This window comes from Primulina eburnea, chromosome 3, assembly GCF_022965805.1.
Source record: "Primulina eburnea isolate SZY01 chromosome 3, ASM2296580v1, whole genome shotgun sequence".
NCBI lineage: Eukaryota > Viridiplantae > Streptophyta > Magnoliopsida > Lamiales > Gesneriaceae > Primulina > Primulina eburnea.
The window spans coordinates 52875798-52895985 of NC_133103.1; the positions used below are offsets into that span (position 1 = coordinate 52875798).

The window sequence follows — 20188 nt, forward strand, 5'->3', positions numbered from 1 at the left end:
AGTTTAGAGGTATTCAAGACACCAAAAGCCAAAATGGGAAGCCACACCGGAAACTTTTTCATATAATAAGCATTTCCATATACATAAAATAAAACATGTGATTATTTAGAATCTTCGCACACCACATTGCAAATCCACGCATACTGATATTAACATCTAAACATAATAACAAAGATTTAGTAGAATTCACGATCAGGGAACAGCAATGGAGCCACTAGAGACCACACATACAATCCAGCTGTGACCCACTCGCTACAGATGCGAACCCAAACCGACGTCCAACCGACGTCTATGAGGTCTGCATTTTCTGAACTGCTCGTCCAACCAGAAAGAAGCATGGCTGAGTACATGCTAGCTAGAGCAAATATCAGATGAAAGAACATGTAAGAGTAAGTAACTGGCCGTGCTTCTGAGTCCTTTCCTTTACCGGATTCAAGTTCGTCTGACTCGAGAAGAGGTTTCTTGTCACCTGTCACATAATGTTGCAACACATAAATTCTATAAAAATCTATGTAAAAAATATACATACAATATTTTGAGCAAAGATTTTGAACAATGTAAGAGACAGTATCATTGTCAAGGAAGGTACATTTGAAATAAAATACATATAAGATTAGGAGATGAGACATTATTAACGAGGTAGAAACGACATTTGCAGTCATGTAGTTATAGGATCATGATATTTTTAGTCCTTAATAAGAATTAAATTAATTACAATTAACATAAAAGAGTAAATATGTGGAACTAACAATAATATCTTACCATTTGAAGGTTTTGATAATTAAAAGTGAGCCAAACGTCTCTTAACAAAGTTCCAAAAGATAAATTGGAAAAAGCAAATACTACAAGCATGAAAAGTTAATAAGATTCCAAGCCAGTTTTACATACCTGCTCTGGGTGAACCTGGTGGAGATAAAAAGGTTGTCGACGATCCAGCTCGAAGAGCGGAATATAAAACTGAGAGAACTGTAGTAAGCATACCAAGAATAAGGGTACTCAAGGTAACGGCTTTTGACTTGTTGTGGAGACCATTGCATACATAATCTCTAGGTTCACTAGAGAGTCCAGTGTAACAAACGTAAGCACAATAAATGGATATCACCGAAGCAGGCAAGAGGCTGCCATTAACCTGTCGAAATAAAAAGTTTTACCAATTCAAAAATAATAAACTAGTGCTTTCCTAGCTGGTCATGCAACAGGTTTGTGTTATTTCTAATTTATATCGTAAAATTTTCAAAATTTAAGTTGTATAACACAATAATATATAGAAAATAATTATTCACCTTGGGATGTAATGCAACAACAGCGAAGATAAAAGCAAGAATGATGGTCATCGAGAGGAAAAAGATATTAAGGCCACAGTCATGTCCGGAAGGGTTAAACCAAATGAATAGAATTCCCGAAAACGTAAATGCAGCAAGATAGCATGCTATTGATACAGCAAGTAAGGCGATATACCTGAAAACAACAAAGATAGAATTATCAGGAGACCAAAAACAGCCAGGATTAAAAAGAGAATATGATTTTTATTTGGACTACCATTTTCGCTCGTCTTTGGCTACCCATGAATCATTCCACGAATGTGTGGCGTCTAATAATATTATGACTTGTACTAATAAGAAAAGCCCAGCACCAAACTTCGAAATAAATCCTATACAAACAAAAAGCTTTCCCCCGGCCGTCAATAATATGTCACCATCAGGCATCAGATAAATATTAGCATTTCAATAAGAATTTGTAAGAAAAGATTACAAATACTAGCTAAACTTCTACAAAAAATCTATATAACATATTGCAAAAAAGGGATTGAGGCGGCCGACCGTATATTGATATGATGGCATTCGGGAGGAAAAACATGAGGATAACCAACAAAGTCCAAACCAGCATCTTAGCAATCCATCCACCGTGATGCAATGAATCGCGTTTGTCATTTTGATCCTTCACTCCAATCATTATGAGGGCTAGTATTCCAAAAAACAAGAAATTCCCCAAGCCAACACGAAGAACAGCTTGCATTTGAAACCATTCTTTTGGGAGGTTGTCTGAAGTGTTTATCCCTACAAAGTACACCAAAGATCATACCAGCATCTCAGTCTGCACGCATAAATGATGATCTTAAACCGGGCAACTCATGCATGTATGGACTGATCAAGAAACAAAAGTTGGACACTTTAAAGAGGACACTGCACAAATATTTCAAGCAATAACAGCTACTTCCTCCATTGCAAAGTAAGCAAATAAAGACAAAATTTTGATTCGACTCGATTATTGATAATCAGATTCCAGCAGTCTCATGTACACATAAACAGCAAACTGAATAAATCAATTCATTTATATATCTATTCACACATCAACACGTGTTCAGGGTTCCTCTCATTAGTACCCTATCTCATACATAAAAAAGAACATAAAACCGTTGCTATCCAATCTTTTTCTCAAAAAGAGAAAGCACAAACTTCTTCAGCTCCAAAGAAGCTAACCCCTTGGTTAATAGGTCCACCAAAGAGCCCCACAGAAACAACACACTTGCGAATATGCCAAGAAAACCAAAGTAAAACCGAGACAAACACGCTACATGACCAAGAAAAGCCGAAACCACTGATAACCCATTCCCCGCGAAGCTCAGAATCCCCCAAAAAGCAAAAAATTAAAACTGTATCCCCCCTCAATTTCAATCAAAACACACTCACAGCTGATTTTTTTAAGCACAGGTGTAGCTACTTCTCTAAGAATCCAAGACACGATCAAAGAAAAGCCGAAGAGTCCGCAGTATGCGATTCTGGCAGAGCGCTTGGTGATGCTGGACGCCACCGATGAACAGAGCCCGCACGTCAACGACACACAGCACGATGCGAGGCACGACATCTCTCTTCTTCGATCTCCCGCTTTACCTCTACCTGTTGATGTTGTAAGCAGCTACACACACATGGGAATATTCTGATTCCTAAAAAAATTTTCAAATAATTAAATAATCACCTATTTAAAATAAGAATAATGCTAAATATTCAATATATAATGAGATTTGCTTCATATAATATATAATATATATATATATATATATATATATATATATATATATATATATATATATATATATATAATGAGATTTGCTTCATATAATATATATAATATATATATATATATATATATATATATATATATATATATATATATATATATAATCCGAAATAAAATAAATGCTTGAAATAAGCTCCACCAATATATTATTACTTTGAGATTTAATTTTAATTAATAGTGTAACCACAAATATAAACAAAAAAGATTCATTATCTTTAATTTTGGTGGGATATGCAAAGTCGTGGGCCTAACCCAATAAATTTCGGCCCAGTGGATCTACCGGCCCAAATTTTCCATATTAAATTAAAAAATATCTACAAATAAAATCTTGTTGAAAATAAGATATTGAGTGTTGAAAATAAGAGTTGTAAATATTAAAAAAATTAGTATATGATGATGTATGTAATGATATATTTATTTTTGGATTATTTTCAAAGAAATTCTATAAATAGGTCTCTCAATTTTTGAAGAACAACACAATTGAGCATACAATATGTGGGGACCCGGACGCTAATCAAGTTCTTAATCATAATTGGGACTAATTAATCAATTAAAAACAGGGTCTAATTTTTTTTTTTTTAAATGCGGAACGTAGTGAAATTAAAACATATATACATATCAGTATATAAAATACAAGTCCTGTATTACAACACATTTATTCAAACTAGGGTTTGACAACTACTATCAAGTGTTCAACCCTATCTCTAGTCCAAGTCCGGTGCCACCACTCTAATCATGATCTCTCTCTTCATCTTCTCAACCCTGAACCTGTCCCACCTGTTGTCAAGTACACATACAGACAAGACAACAGCCGGATAAACCGGTGAGAATATACTCCCAGTATAAATCAACGAAACATGCAATCATATAAACAATATAAAGCATGTAATCAGGTAACAGATATATGTAACAAAGTCTGAAACATAATCAATATCAAACTGTCGACAATACTCGTAGCTACATCATTCAGACTAGACTCAGTCCTAGTCTAGGGATCCCGATTCCAGAAGTTGGCATGCGTATATCGACTAGCAGTAATAGAAAAGACTCCAGTTCTATCCACGCCGATATGGTATCGATCAACAGTAATAGAAAAGACTCCAGTTCTATTCACATCGATACGGTATCGATTACCAGTAATAGAGGAAGCTATTATTCTATCCACATCAATATAGTACCGATTAACAGTAATAGAAGCAACTCTAATTCTATCCACATCGATATGACATCGATTAACAGTAATAGAAGAGCTACTAATCTATCCACATCGATACAATACTGATTAACAGTAATAGAAAAAGCCACCATCCTATCCACATCGATAGCCAAACATCCAGTGACAGTCTTTGGCACAACCGCCAATACACCATCTTATGACATCGTGCAATGTGCCCGTGGCGATCCCACCACTAACGGCACTTGTGTCATAAGACTACTCGTCTAATACCTGATGTCTAAAATCAAGAGCACAAGTATATCAATCAACTCAATGCAAATATCAATGCAATAATGTAAAGTATGTGATTTAGGAAAACCCAAGTCTAAACCGACTCAAGTCCATCTCCCAATACCACATTGACATATACCTTTCTTTCGTCGGTTTCTGGCTCAGTCAAAGTCCTGAACTCACAATCTGTCTGGTACTGACAATATCAATAATCTCATATCAATATACTAGTCAATTCCATAACAATCTGATCAATCTGGATTTAATTCAAAATCAATGGTATAACGGTACAATTTAATATCCCCGTCAATACCAATTCACCAGATAACAGTTACAATCTATAACTCATATCCCATACAATCCGTAATCCCGCCACAATTCAAATCTTTCTGGTATCAACCGATTATAATCAGAAATTCATAACAATTCCATAATCAGTCTATTTCTTAATCTGACTTCGATTCTATGATGTCTAACATGTCAAGAACATCATATATGAATCCTATTCCATTCTGACAATAGCATAATTTCAAATCATGTCAAAACGTAGCAAAACTTACGTCCAGTTGTAGCCTACGTTCCTAGGAACTCAGTACCGAAGTCGGATTCAAAATCAGACGGACGGATTTCTCAGAATAGGCGTAAGGATTTCCCACTACTTTCCAGAGACTTTTCTCGACTCTTTTCTCGAAAATAATGAAGGAGAAACGAAGCTTGTTTCATATATATATATTGCATGCAATCCGTACGTGTCTTCTCCAGAATTTCACTTATTTTAAGCGGCGCTCGAGCGGTCAAAAACTACCGCTCGGGCGCCGAACATTCTGTCCAAGTGTTCAGCTTGTCACGCCTTGGCGCTTGGGCGGTCAAAAACTACCGCCCGGGCGCCACACTTTCTGCCCGAAACATTTTCCTATTGAACATTGGCGCTCGGGCGGTTAAAAATCACCGCTCGGGCGCCACACTCTCTGCCCAAAATTCTCGAATTTCACATGTAATCGTATTTTCGTGTCCCGATTAATCCTTTCGTAATCATATCAAATTATAAATCAATAATTACCGATTACTGGGATTAAAATTCCGGGCATTACATTTCTCCCCCCCTAAGATACGATTTCGTCCCCGAAATCACAGGCATCTCATTCGTATCAAAAGTAGTATATATACAAAACTGTATAAGAAATTTACATCAGTGGAACAATGCTGGGGATTCTTGTCTCATATCAGACTCAGTCTCCCAAGTTGCTTCTTCAATGTCATGACGAGTCCATTGTACTTTCACCAATGGAATTATCTTCGTTCTGAGCTGTTTTTCTTTACGATCGATAATCCGGATCGGTTTCTCGACATAACTCAATGTCTCGTCCAGCTCAGTCTCGTCTGGTTGAATAACATGAGACTCATCAGGGAGATATTTCCGCAGCATTGATACATGAAAGACATCATGTATTCCAGATAAAGAAGGCGGCAATGCAAGTCGATAGGCTCGATCTCCTATCTTTTCAAGAATCTCATAAGGACCGACGTATCGTGGAGACAACTTCCCTTTCTTTCCAAATCGGACAACACCCCTGAAAGGTGAAATCTTCAGGAACACTCGGTCTCCAGCCTCAAATACCAACGGTCTACGTCGAAGGTTGGCATATTTGGCTTGTCTGTCCTGGGCTGCCTTCATTTTCTTCTGAATTAACTGTACTTTCTCAGTCATATCTCTGATCATATCAGGTCCAGTCGTAGGAACGTCAGAGATATCATCCCAATAAAGAGGCGATCGACACTTCTTTCCGTACAACGCTTCAAATGGAGCCATCTCAATACTCGTTTGATAGCTATTGTTGTACGAAAATTCGCAAAGAGGTAATGCATCTTGCCAGTTAATGCTAAAATCAAGCACTACTGCTCTCAGCATATCTTCCAACGTCTGAATCGTCCGTTCTGACTGTTCGTCAGTTTGTGGATGATATGCGGTACTAAGATGCAATTTCGTACCTAGAGCTTGCTGCAAACTCTGCCAGAAGTGCGAAGTAAACCGAGGGTCACGGTCTGAAACAATCGACTTTGGCACTCCGTGCAATCTAACCACTTCCTTGACATAGATATCGGCCATCTGATCATATCTATAGGTCATCTTGTATGGAATAAAACATGCGGATTTGGTCAATCGATCAATCACGACCCAAATCGCATCATAACCTCGGGAGGATCTCGGTAACTGCGTCACAAAATCCATGGAAATGTGATCCCATTTCCATTCAGGAATGGACAAACTCTGTAGCAGTCCTCCAGGTTTCTTTCTCTCAGCTTTCACCTGTTGGCAATTTAGACACTTTGATACAAATATAGCAATGTCCGCTTTCATTTGTTTCCACCAATACTGTGTCTTTAAATCATTATACATTTTCCGGCCACCAGGATGAATGCTAAATCGACTGTTGTGCGCTTCTGTCAATATCTGCTGTCTCAAATTCGAAACATTTGGCACAACAAGACGATTATTCACATACAAAATACCATTTTGAACCTGATATTCCGATCGATGTCCAGCTCTGACCATCGCAATCGAATTCTGTATATTCTGATCAACTTTTTGAGCTTCTTTAATTCTCACAATCAGCTCTGGTTCCGCTTGAATAGTATATAATCTCATTGGTCTCTTATCTGTCTCAAATACTAATCCAGACAAACAGCAGTCCTTAATCAAATTCGAGACTCACATAGTCGATAAGGATAGAGAACATACCTTTCGACTTAGTGCATCTGCTGCTGCATTAGATTTCCCCGGATAGTATTTGATTTCACAATCAAAATCTTTCAATAAATCCAGCCATCTTCGCTGTCTCATATTCAATTCGGATTGTGAAAACAGATATTTCAAGCTTTTATGATCAGAATATATTTCAAATTTTTCACCGTAGAGGTAATGTCGCCATATCTTCAAGGCAAAGACAATGGCTGCCAATTCAAGATCATGAATTGGGTAACGAGTTTCATGGGGTTTCAGCTGTCTCGAGGCATAAGCAATCACATGCCTCCGCTGCATCAAAACACAACCCAATCCTCGGTGAGATGCATCACAATAAACGACAAAGTCACCAGTGCCTGAAGGAATCGTTAACACAGGCGCACTGGTCAATCTCTTTTTCAGTTCAAGAAAACTGGTCTCACAGTCTTCAGACCAATTAAACGGAGCATTCTTCTGAGTTAACTGTGTAATAGGCTTGGCAATACTCGAAAAATCTTGGATAAAACGTCGGTAATACCTTGCCAAACCCATAAAGCTGCGAATTTCTGGTACAGACGTATGTCTCGGCCAACTAATCACGGCTTCAACCTTACTAGGATCAACTGATATCCCGTCTCCGGATATGATATGTCCCAGAAATACCACCTGTTTCAACCAGAACTCGCATTTCGACAGTTTAGCATACAGTTTCTCTGCCCTCAAAGTTCGCAACACAATCCTCAGATGATTAGCATGTTCAATCATATTCTTTGAATAAATCAATATATCATCAATAAATATGATAACAAAATCATCCAAATATTTCTGAAAGACGCGGTTCATCAATCCCATAAATACCGCCGATGCATTAGTCAAACCAAAAGGCATGACAATAAATTCATAGTGTTCATACCTGGTTCTGAATGCAGTCTTAGAGATATCAGAGTCCCTGACTCTCAATTGATGGTATCCAGATCTCAAGTCGATCTTGGAATACACCGAAGAACCCTGCAACTGATCAAATAAATCATCAATACGAGGCAATGGATATTTATTCTTTACCGTTGCCTTGTTCAGCTGCCTGTAGTCGATACAAAGTCTCATCGACCCGTCTTTCTTTCTCACGAACAGTACTGGAGCACCCCAAGGAGACACACTCAGTCTAATGTACCCCTTGGCCAGTAAATCCTCCAACTGTTCTTTCAATTCTTTTAATTCGATTGGTGCCATCCGGTATGGAGCTCTCGAAATCGGGACGGCTCCTGGCATCAATTCTATGCTGAAGTTTATCTCTCGAATCGGAGGCAATCCAGGAATCTCATCTGGAAAGACATCAGCAAACTCACACACCACTGGCAAATCCGCCAATGATGGGCTCGATTTCAGTAAATCAACTGAATATACCAGGAATCCATCCGCTCCTTTCTGCAACAATCGAGTCATATTCATTGCAGATATCAAAGGAATTCTAGAACGAGAACCCTTACCATAAAATTTCCACTCCTCAGCCATTTCAGGGCTGAATCGAACAATCTTGTGGAAACAATCGACTGTAGCTCGGTACTTGGCCAACATATCGATATCGATAATGCAATCAAAATCAGATAAACTAAGCACAATACAGTCTAACTCAATCGTATGCCCATCGTACTGCAGTATACAAGGTTTCACAGATTTCACTGATATCAAACATGTCCCTAACGGAGAAGAGACAGACACTACCGCAGACAATGACTCAATAGGCAACGCATGACTCAATGCAAACCTCTCAGAAATAAAAGTATGCGATGCACCAGTATCAATCAATACGTACGCAGGATAACCCGAAATAAAACAGTTACCTGCCACGACATCATCAGGTGCATCCTGTGCCTGCTCCTCAGTCAAAGCAAATAGTCGGGCCTGCGATCTAGGAGGATGGCTCGCGGTCTGGCCCCCTCCTGGCCTCAGATGAGACTGGGGAGGCGGTGCTGTCTGAAAGGAATGAACGGCAGAGGGTCGTCTCCCTGTCTGGGCCACTGATCCAGATGACTCAGCTGCCTGTGATCCCTGGGCACCTCTTTGTGGACACACTCGAGCAAAGTGTCCATGCTGTTTACAAATGCGGCAGTTGCCGAACACTCCTCGGCACTGCTCGGTGGAATGCTTCCCTCCACAAGTGCTACAGTAGGGTCCTGTGTAACTCTAGCCCTGACCAGTCTGTCTAGAGCCACTCGAACTGGATGAACTACTTCCAGCTTTCTTGAATTTCTTCCCCATAGCTTTCAGGAAGTCTTTCTTCCCACTTCCACCGCCGCTCTCAAATCGGGGAGCTGGTGGAGGCAGCTGTGATCTCGGTGCTGAAGGCACAAACGAGGCCTCTCTCTGTCTCATTAAATCGGCTTCGGCTCCCTTGGCTCGGTTCAAGGCATCGGTAAAATTGTTTGGCCTCCCGGTATTCACCAGGGTAAAGATTTCAGGATTTAGACCATTTATGAACTGGTCTGCAACGGCCTCATCACTCCCAGCCACATGAGGGGCAAATCGGAGCAGAGTAGAGAACTTAGCCACATAATCCTCAATGTTTAACTGGCCTTGTTTCAAGTTTGCAAACTCGGCTCCCTTGTCCTTCCTATATGAAACTGGAAAGAACCGTAGATAAAATTCAGTCTTAAACACATTCCAGGTAATAGCCGTACCTCGTAATTCCAAAGCCCGTTTTGTCGTGTTCCACCAGTGTTTAGCAACGTCATGCAACTGGTGTCCGATCAGTTTCACCCTCTTTTCCTCAGTATATTCCAAAGATTCAAACAACGATTCAATATCGTCCAACCAACTCTCACATTCTACGGAATTCTCCGTTCCTTTCAAAGTCGGTGGATGGAATGACTGAAATCTTTTCAGCAATTTCTCCATTGCTGTAGGTGTTACATCCATGGGAGGATTCGAGGTACTCCCCTGTTCTGGCATTCTTCTCCGAGGCATAGCTGATAACCAAAAGGGTTAGCAATTCCAACAATAATCCTGTTTCAAGCCTCCTCGGATCATCTTACAGCTGATCCATTCCAATAATATACAATACCATATCAATATCAGATAATTCAGGTAGCATATATTAAAACAGGAATCATGCTAGCAATCAAAAGCAGGAAAGAAAATCAATCTACCCCGCTCACTAGCTTCTATCTCAGTCTAAGGGATCTATCGCTCTGATACCACCTGTTGTGGGGACCCCGACGCTAATCAAGTTCTTAATCATAATTGGGACTACTTAATCAATTAAAAACAGGGTCTAATTTTTTTTTTAAAATGCGGAACGTAGTGAAATTAAAACATATATACATATCAGTATATAAAATACAAGTCCTGTATTACAACACATTTATTCAAACTAGGGTTTGACAACTACTATCAAGTGTTCAACCCTAGCTCTAGTCCAAGTCCGGTGCCACCACTCTAATCATGATCTCTCTCTTCATCTTCTCGACCCTGAACCTGTCCCACCTGTTGTCAAGTACACATACAGACAAGACAACAGCCGGATAAACCGGTGAGAATATACTCCCAGTATAAATCAACGAAACATGCAATCATATAAACAATATAAAACATGTAATCAGGTAACAGATATATGTAACAAAGTCTGAAACATAATCAATATCAAACTGTCGACAATACTCGTAGCTACATCATTCAGACTAGACTCAGTCCTAGTCTAGGGATCCCGATTCCAGAAGTTGGCATGCGTATATCGACTAGCAGTAATAGAAAAGACTCCAGTTCTATCCACGCCGATATGGTATCGATCAACAGTAATAGAAAAGACTCCAGTTCTATTCACATCGATACGGTATCGATTACCAGTAATAGAGGAAGCTATTATTCTATCCACATCAATATAGTACCGATTAACAGTAATAGAAGCAACTCTAATTCTATCCACATCGATATGACATCGATTAACAGTAATAGAAGAGCTACTAATCTATCCACATCGATACAATACTGATTAACAGTAATAGAAAAAGCCACCATCCTATCCACATCGATAGCCAAACATCCAGTGACAGTCTTTGGCACAACCGCCAATACACCATCTTATGACATCGTGCAATGTGCCCGTGGCGATCCCACCACTAACGGCACTTGTGTCATAAGACTACTCGTCTAATACCTGATGTCTAAAATCAAGAGCACAAGTATATCAATCAACTCAATGCAAATATCAATGCAATAAAGTAAAGTATGTGATTTAGGAAAACCCAAGTCTAAACCGACTCAAGTCCATCTCCCAATACCACATTGACATATACCTTTCTTTCGTCGGTTTCTGGCTCAGTCAAAGTCCTGAACTCACAATCTGTCTGGTACTGACAATATCAATAATCTCATATCAATATACTAGTCAATTCCATAACAATCTGATCAATCTGGATTTAATTCAAAATCAATGGTATAACGGTACAATTTAATATCCCCGTCAATACCAATTCACCAGATAACAGTTACAATCTATAACTCATATCCCATACAATCCGTAATCCCGCCACAATTCAAATCTTTCTGGTATCAACCGATTATAATCAGAAATTCATAACAATTCCATAATCAGTCTATTTCTTAATCTGACTTCGATTCTATGATGTCTAACATGTCAAGAACATCATATATGAATCCTATTCCATTCTGACAATAGCATAATTTCAAATCATGTCAAAACGTAGCAAAACTTACGTCCAGTTGTAGCCTACGTTCCTAGGAACTCAGTACCGAAGTCGGATTCAAAATCAGACGGACGGATTTCTCAGAAAAGGCGTAAGGATTTCCCACTACTTTCCAGAGACTTTTCTCGACTCTTTTCTCGAAAATAATGAAGGAGAAACGAAGCTTGTTTCATATATATATATTGCATGCAATCCGTACGTGTCTTCTCCAGAATTTCACTTATTTTAAGCGGCGCTCGAGCGGTCAAAAACTACCGCTCGGGCGCCGAACATTCTGTCCAAGTGTTCAGCTTGTCACGCCTTGGCGCTTGGGCGGTCAAAAACTACCGCCCGGGCGCCACACTTTCTGCCCGAAACATTTTCCTATTGAACATTGGCGCTCGGGCGGTTAAAAATCACCGCTCGGGCGCCACACTCTCTGCCCAAAATTCTCGAATTTCACATGTAATCGTATTTTCGTGTCCCGATTAATCCTTTCGTAATCATATCAAATTATAAATCAATAATTACCGATTACTGGGATCAAAATTCCGGGCATTACACAATATATTATAAAATGTGTAGTTTAATACATTTTGTGAGTTTGAGATTTTTACTTTTTACCGTAAATTTTATTTTTAACACGTTATCAGCACAATACTCGAAGGTTCAGTTCTTCGATCCATATTTTTCCAAGCTAAAAAACACAAGAAAAATGTAACAAAATAATAATATTTATTTTACTGTTTATTTATTTTTATTTGTATATATTTAATATATAATATCATGTTATTATATTAAAGGAGTCTATGATACCTCATTATAATATCGTGATGTGATTATGTTATTACACTGCTTATATAATTTTATTGTGTTACTATTTATTTATTGTGTGTGTGTATATATTTGAACAATATCATGTTATTATATAAAAAGAGTCTATGACACCTCATTATAATAAGGTGATGTGATTATTTCACTGTATATATATTTTTATTGTATTATATAATAATTATATATATTTGTATAATGTCACAATATTATATAAAAGGAGTCCCTATTATTTCACTGTTTATATATTTTTATTGTGTTATATAATAATTATATATATTTGTATAATGTCACAATGTTATATAAAAGGAGTCCCCTGACATCTCATTTTATTATTGTGAAATGATATACATAATTATTTAAACATTATTAACATTATATACATCATATTATTACCATAAAATTTACATATACATACATCTATTTTTTTAAATTTTTGTAGCGGTCATAAACGGTTATAAACGACTAGTTTTACCCTATAAATATGATTATATGAACACAGTCAATCACTACAAACTTATTCTTCCTCCCTAAAAAAATTTTTCATCAACATTTTCGAAGAATAAGAAGATTGTTTTTTCAAGGTTATTTTTTATAATTATTTTGGTTATTATACTCACTAGTCTTGTATTTTGTTTTTTCTTTGTTTTTAAGAATATTTATAATTACAATTTATCTGTTACTTTTTATTGTCATATTAATAGATTTAAACTTAACTAATAAAATGCATTGTTATTTTTCTAGTACCACCATGTCAAATTTGGCAAAGCTCGAATTTGTTGCGTTCGATATTACGGAAAAAAAATTATATGTCATGGACTATCGATGTAGAAATGCATTTTAAGTAATTGGGTCTAAGTGAGACCATTAAAGAAAATGGTATCTCATCATCACAAGAAAAAGCAAAGGTTATTATATTTTTGCGTCAACATCTTGATTAATTTTAAAAATGTAAATATATAACGGCTTTATGGAAAGAATTAGAAGAAAGATTTGAACAAATAAGGGAAGTTATACTTCTGACTGCACGTGATGAATGAAATACGTTAAGATTCCGAGATTTTAAGAAAGTCAGTGATTACAACTCGGCGATGTATTGAAAAATCTCGCAATTAAATTTTGTGGACATGAGATTACAGAATCAGAAATGGTTGAAAAAACATTTTTCACTTTTCACGCATCAAATATAACTCTACAACAACAATATAGAGTATATGGATTTGTGATATATTCTGAATTTATCACCTGTCTTCTTATGGCGGAAAAGAACAACATGCTGCTAATGAGAAATAATGAGTCCCGACCAACTGGATCAACTCCATTTCCAGAAAGTAAATGCTGTAAGTAAAAATGAATTTAGACCTAGAAACCAAATTCAAAGACAAGGTTTTGGTCGAGGTCGAGGTCGTGGACATGGATGTGGAAGTGGTCGTGGTCGTGGTAGCGGCCATGATTGAGATAGTTACTTTTATAATTCATCTCAAAAAGGTGTCACAATGTGAGAGCCCAATACTTAAGTTGGGCCCAGCCCATTTCAATAATATATTAACCAACCCATTTGATTTAAGGATAGCAGGATCGTTCAGTCCTAAAAGCTATTCATCTGCCTTGCAACTCGTCGCTTCTCTCATGTATCTGCAGCCGTTGAGCAACGCCGCCAGCAGTCGGATTTTTTAGTGCAGCAGTTTAGCAATCTTCTTCCCTCCTTCTATTAACTTTTTTCCTGCCATGAATCGGTAGAAATCAGAGCTTCATCCTTCGCGTTCGGGCAGCAGCTGAGTTTCGTTCTTTGTTCGATTTGGTGAGCTTCTAGCTTCAATTTTTCTGTTGATGTGGGTTTATTTAGCAAGGAGTAGAAGCCCTTTATATTTCCCTGTTTTCAGCTAATTGCCAGCTACTTTTCAGCTAGGTTTCCGGCGTCTGAATAGTGTTCCCGGCGAGCCACCTTCGCAAGATCATAGTCGTGCGTTTTAGCCTTGATTTTTGAGGTATTAAGCTTGGAATTTCATATTCTAAACGGGCTTTGTTGGCTACCCGGAATTTGAATTTTAACCGCTCCGATTTAAATTGTTTTAGTCAGTTGGAATGCATTATATTGAAGTGTATAGCGAATTTATATTGTAGGTTATATCGTTGGACGAGTTTCATCAGGAAGTACTTAAGAAATTATTGTGGTATTGTAAGTTATAGTTGAGGTATGCTCAAACCTATATCATTATGACGCTTATATTGTCGTGTAAGAATATTCGGTGAATATTGTTTGCTATTATGTGCCTTGAATTTTTATTCTGTTGCATTCATGCATTAATTATGTTAGCATAACATATTGAGCCTTGACTCCTTTGACGGGGATTTATGTTGATTCTATTGAGATATATTGAGTCATCAGAGGGACGAGTGGGTTTGGATTAGCCACATTCTCAGATGACAGCTAGGGACGAGCGACTTAGCTACTCGCATTCCCGATGCTACGTGCATGGATAAGCGACGATTTGATGTTGCATTCCTGGCACGGGTGGCCACTATTACTGTTGATGATGCTATTCGTTTGGATTCCATTTGGTATCCGTTATTCCATTGTTACCATTCAAGCATCGAATGCCATTTCATTTACTTGGTATTATCTCATGTCTTTTATATACGTCGTGATTTTACTGGTTTGTCGTACTGGGGTGCGACTCCTGCTTTCTTTTTATGTTGTGGTTGTTTTTGATGCCATATCAGGTCATTCCAGGGGATTTTACGCATCTGGTGGAGCGTCAGCAAGTGGTACCCAGTAGTCATTTGGTTTGAGTCAGAGTTCCCAGATATCTATATATTATAGTGGTTTGATACAATTGCCAGGGAGATGCCATGTGTAGCTGTATGATGATGTATTTATGTTGTTTTGGATTTTATTTTTGGTATGTTGTGTCTAATCCTGGACATTGCGGCTGTAGGATATTTGTTTGGTTGATTGTGAACTTGATGTTATTTCGAGCGTATATTGTTGTTGGTGTGTTCTGAAATTTTTGGGATGTCCTACTTACGGGGAGGTCATGCCGAAATTTCTGTATTAAACTCGTTTTCACTGTTTACACCATTTAATCCTTGTTGTTTGGTAATTAAATAATAATTAAGAACATGGGCCGTGACACGCAAACCATCCACTGAAAAAGGCATCATGAGAACATGAGTGTTAATGAAAACCATTCAAAACGATTTGAAAGTTCTTGTTTTAGATGCGGCACTCCAAAACATTGGTCTCGTATTTGTTAAGCCCCCGAGCACCTTTGTAAACTCTATAAAAAAATTGATAAAGGGAAAGAAAAAGAGACCAATTTCACTATACGCAGTGACCGTTTGAGTTATTCAAAAAAGAGACCAATTTCACTATACGCAGTGACCATTTGAGTTATTCAACTCATTTTGATACTGCAGATTTTTTGAATGATTTCTATGAAAATGATCAATATATTGGTGGAACTGAAATGTAAAATATTTTATTTTTCATGTGCTCATATGGCTAATATTTTATTGTATAATTATGATATGTCCTATATTTTTCAATAAATTACATATGTATTGTCAGTAATTTTTTCTCATTACATTTTTTTGAAGTTCAAATATAGAAACTGCTATAAAAAAAAAGAGCTAAACAATGAACTAATCATATGGAAGTTTGCATACTTGATAGTGGTACAACACACACTATTCTCAGAGATAAAAGGTATTTCTTGGAACTAAAACCAATAAAAACAATGGTGAATACAATATCAGGTCCTGTAGAGTTGATTAAAGGTTGTGGTAAATCACATTTTTTGTTACCTAATGGTATAAAATTTATGATAAATGATGATTTATATTTACCACAATCGAAAAGAAATTTGTTGAGTTTTAATGACATATATTCACATGGGTATGATACTAGACAATAAATGAAAAAAAATGAGAAATATATGTGTCTTACGACATGTAATCGAGAAAAAAATATGTAGTTGAAAACTATCAATGTTCCATACTGGATTGCATTATACACATATAAGACCAACTGAATCAAACATGGTAGTTGTTAATTCTTCAATACTGAATAATTGACATGATCGATTAGGACATCTTGGTTCAACAATGAAGCAAATAATTATAGAAAATACACATGATCATCCGCTGAAAGACCAGAAGATCTTTCAAAATAATAAGTTTCAATGAAAAGTATGTTCTCTTGGAAAACTTATTATAAGACCATCACCAGCTAAAATCCAAAATGAATCCTCATGTTTCTTGAACGTATCCATGGTGATATTTTCCGGCCAATTCATCCACCATGTGGACCATTTAGATATTTTATGGTATTGATCGATGCCTCCATCAGATGGTCACATGCATGCTTATTATAAAATCGGAATGTGGCATTTGCAAGATTACTTGCTCAAATAATAAAATTTTAGAATCAATTTCTCAATCATACAATCAAGAAAATTAGACTTGATAATGCTGATGAATTTACTTCTCAAAATTTCAATGATTATTGTATGTCAATAAGAATCACTGTTGAGCATCATGTTGCTCATGTACATACACAAAATGGATTAGCTAGCTCGCTCATTAAACTTCTACAACTGATTGTTAGACCAATTATTATGAAAACAAAACTCTATGTTTCTATATGGGGGACATGCAATTTTACGTGCTGCTGCATTAATTCACATCAGACCAAGTGCATATCATAAATACTCCTCATTGCACTTTGTCTTTGATAAAGAACCAGACATTTCTCATCTGAGAATTTTTGGATGTATGGTATATGTGCCTATTGCACCACCTCAACGAACAAAAATGGGGCCTCAAAGAAAGATCGGAATTTATGTTGGTTATAATAGTCCATCAATAATTCGATATATTGAACCTCAGACACACGAATTGTTTACAACAAATTTTGCTGATTGTCGTTTTAATGAGGAAATCTTCCCAACGTTAGGGGGAGAAACGAAACATATCGAAAAGAAAATTACTTGGTATACATCATCATTGTTACATCTGGATCCAAGAACTAAACAATGTGAAAAAGATTCACAACAAATTGTGCACTTGCAAAAAATAGCAAACCAAATACCAGATGCATTTGCAGACACAAAAAAAGAAACTAAATCATATACATGATGTAAATTCCCTTGCTCGAATTGAAATTCTAAAGAAACAAATTGAAGACACTGATGATATCATTAAATACTTGAAGCCTGGAAGGCCAATTGGTTCTAAGGATAAAAATTATCGAAAAAGAAAAAGCATAGACAAACACGATAATCACAAAATAGAGAATGATATTCCGGCAGAAATACATGATGATGAAAATGTTCTATTATAACCACAAACTGATGAGAATCATGAAATCTCTATCAATTATATTAATACTGGAAAAATATGAAACCAAAAAAATATAAAATAAATCGATGAGATATTTTCTTACAATGTGGCAGTTGACATTATAAATGACAATGAAGATCATGAACCAAAATCTTTTGGTGAATGTAAAAACCGACATGACTGAATAAAATAGAAAGACGACATCCAGGTTGAATTTGATTTGCTGAATAAACGTAACGTTTTTGGACCTATAATATTTACACTTGAAGGTGTAAAACTTGTTGGGTACAAATGGGTTTTTATTCGCAAGCGAAATAAGAAAAATGAAATAGTAAGATATAAAGCTGGACTTGTAGCACAATGTTCTTCTCAACGAACTGGAATTGATTATGAAGAAACGTATTATCCTGTTATGGATGCAATTACGCTTCGATATTTGATGAGTTTGGTGGTATCTGAAAATTTGGAAATGGGTATTATGGATATTGTCACGGCTTACTTATACAGATCACTCAATAGTAATATATATATATGAAAATCTCCGAAGGATTTAATATGTCTAAAGCAGAAAGTTCAAAACCTAAAGAATGTTATTCTGTGAAATTGCAAAGATTATTATATAGGTTAAAGCAATACGGTCGAATGTAGTATAATCGGCTAAGTGAACACTTAATCAAAAAGAGATATGCAAACAATTCAATATACCCTTGCGTTTTCATTAAGAAAACAACATTCGAATGCGTAATTATTGTTGTATATGTTGATGATTTAAACATCATTGTAACAAATAAGGAAATTCAAGAAGTTGTGTTGTACTTAAAGGAAGAAATTGAAATGAAGGACTTTGGAAAAACAAAATATTTTCTGGGCTTGCAAATTGAACAAAAAGAATGTGAAATATTTGTTCATCAGTCAAATTATACAGAAAGGTCCTTAAACATTTTAATATGGATAAATCAAATCATTTAAGTACTACAATGGTTGTTACATCATTAAACATAGAAAATGATTCATTCCGTCCATGTGAAGATGATGAAGTTATTCTTGGTCCAGAAATACTATATCTAAGTGTTACTGGTGCCCTTATATATCTTACAAATTGTACAAGACCTGATATATCTTTTGCTGTAAATTTATTGGCAAGATTTAGCTCATATCCAACAAAGAGATACTGGAACTAGATTAAACATATATTATGTTATCTACGAGAACGACAGACTTGTGACTTTTGTATTCAAAATATACCAATCAAAGCATAAGGTTATGCTGATGCTGGGTATTTATCTGATCCACACAAGGCACGTTCCCAAACCGGATATGTATTTACTCGTAGAGGCACTGTAATTTCTTGTATTCACAGAAAACAAACACTCATAACAACTTCATCAAATCATGCCGAGATTATTGTACTACATGAAGCTAGTCGTGAATGGCTAAAATCAATGATCGAACATATCCAAATCTCATACGGATTATCATTCGATAAGAAACATGCGACACTATATGATGATAATGCTGCATGTGTTGCTCAAATGAAAAAGGATACATAAAAAACGACATAACTAAACATAATCCCCCTAAGTTCTTTGCATTCACCCAAAAGCTTGAGAAGAATAAAGATATTGATATTCATCACATCCAGTCAAGTGAAAACTCATTAGATCTTTTCACAAAGGCACTTCATACGACAATATTCAGAAAACATATTGGGATGCACAATCTATTAAATTTGTGAATAATAGTTCGTGTTAACATGAGGGAGAATTTACGTGACTACACTCTTTTTCCTTTACTATGGTTTTTATTCCAATGGGTTTTTCCCAGTAAGGTTTTTAACGATGCAGTATAAAACACGTAATGAAGACAATCATTGTATCATGATCATCATCACAAATGAGAGTTTTGAAAATAAGAGATCGAGTGTTGAAAATAAGAGTTGTAAATATTGAAAATTAGTATTTGATGATGTATGTAATGATGTATTAAATTTTTGCTTTTAACAAACTAATCAATAATGAATTATTAAATTTGAAACAATCGTTCTCCATGCATTATTAAATCATATAATTGAATACCAAGCAACAC

General features: G+C 36.4%; 1 protein-coding gene across 1 annotated transcript; it reads right to left on the minus strand.

Annotated features, from left to right (window-relative positions):
* Positions 1-34: 34 nt before the first annotated feature.
* LOC140827928 (uncharacterized) lies at positions 35-2963 on the minus strand. Its single transcript, XM_073190887.1, has 6 exons — positions 2691-2963; positions 1821-2057; positions 1540-1651; positions 1284-1458; positions 889-1129; positions 35-469 (listed from the first exon to the last, which is right to left on the minus strand). The coding sequence occupies exons 1-6, from the start codon at positions 2863-2865 to the stop codon at positions 177-179; spliced, it is 1233 nt and encodes a 410-aa protein (XP_073046988.1). The 5' UTR covers positions 2866-2963; the 3' UTR covers positions 35-176.
* Positions 2964-20188: the final 17225 nt, after the last annotated feature.

Excerpts from the sequence above, each read along its gene's own strand:
- LOC140827928 (XM_073190887.1), bottom strand. The coding sequence starts at position 2,865 with ATGTCGTGCCTCGCATCGTGCTGTGTGTCGTTGACGTGCGGGCTCTGT. Across the intron at positions 1,130-1,283 it reads TTGTTGCATTACATCCCAAG|GTTAATGGCAGCCTCTTGCC; the intron begins GTGAATAATTAT and ends TTATTTCGACAG. Across the intron at positions 470-888 it reads ACCAGGTTCACCCAGAGCAG|GTGACAAGAAACCTCTTCTC; the intron begins GTATGTAAAACT and ends ATTATGTGACAG.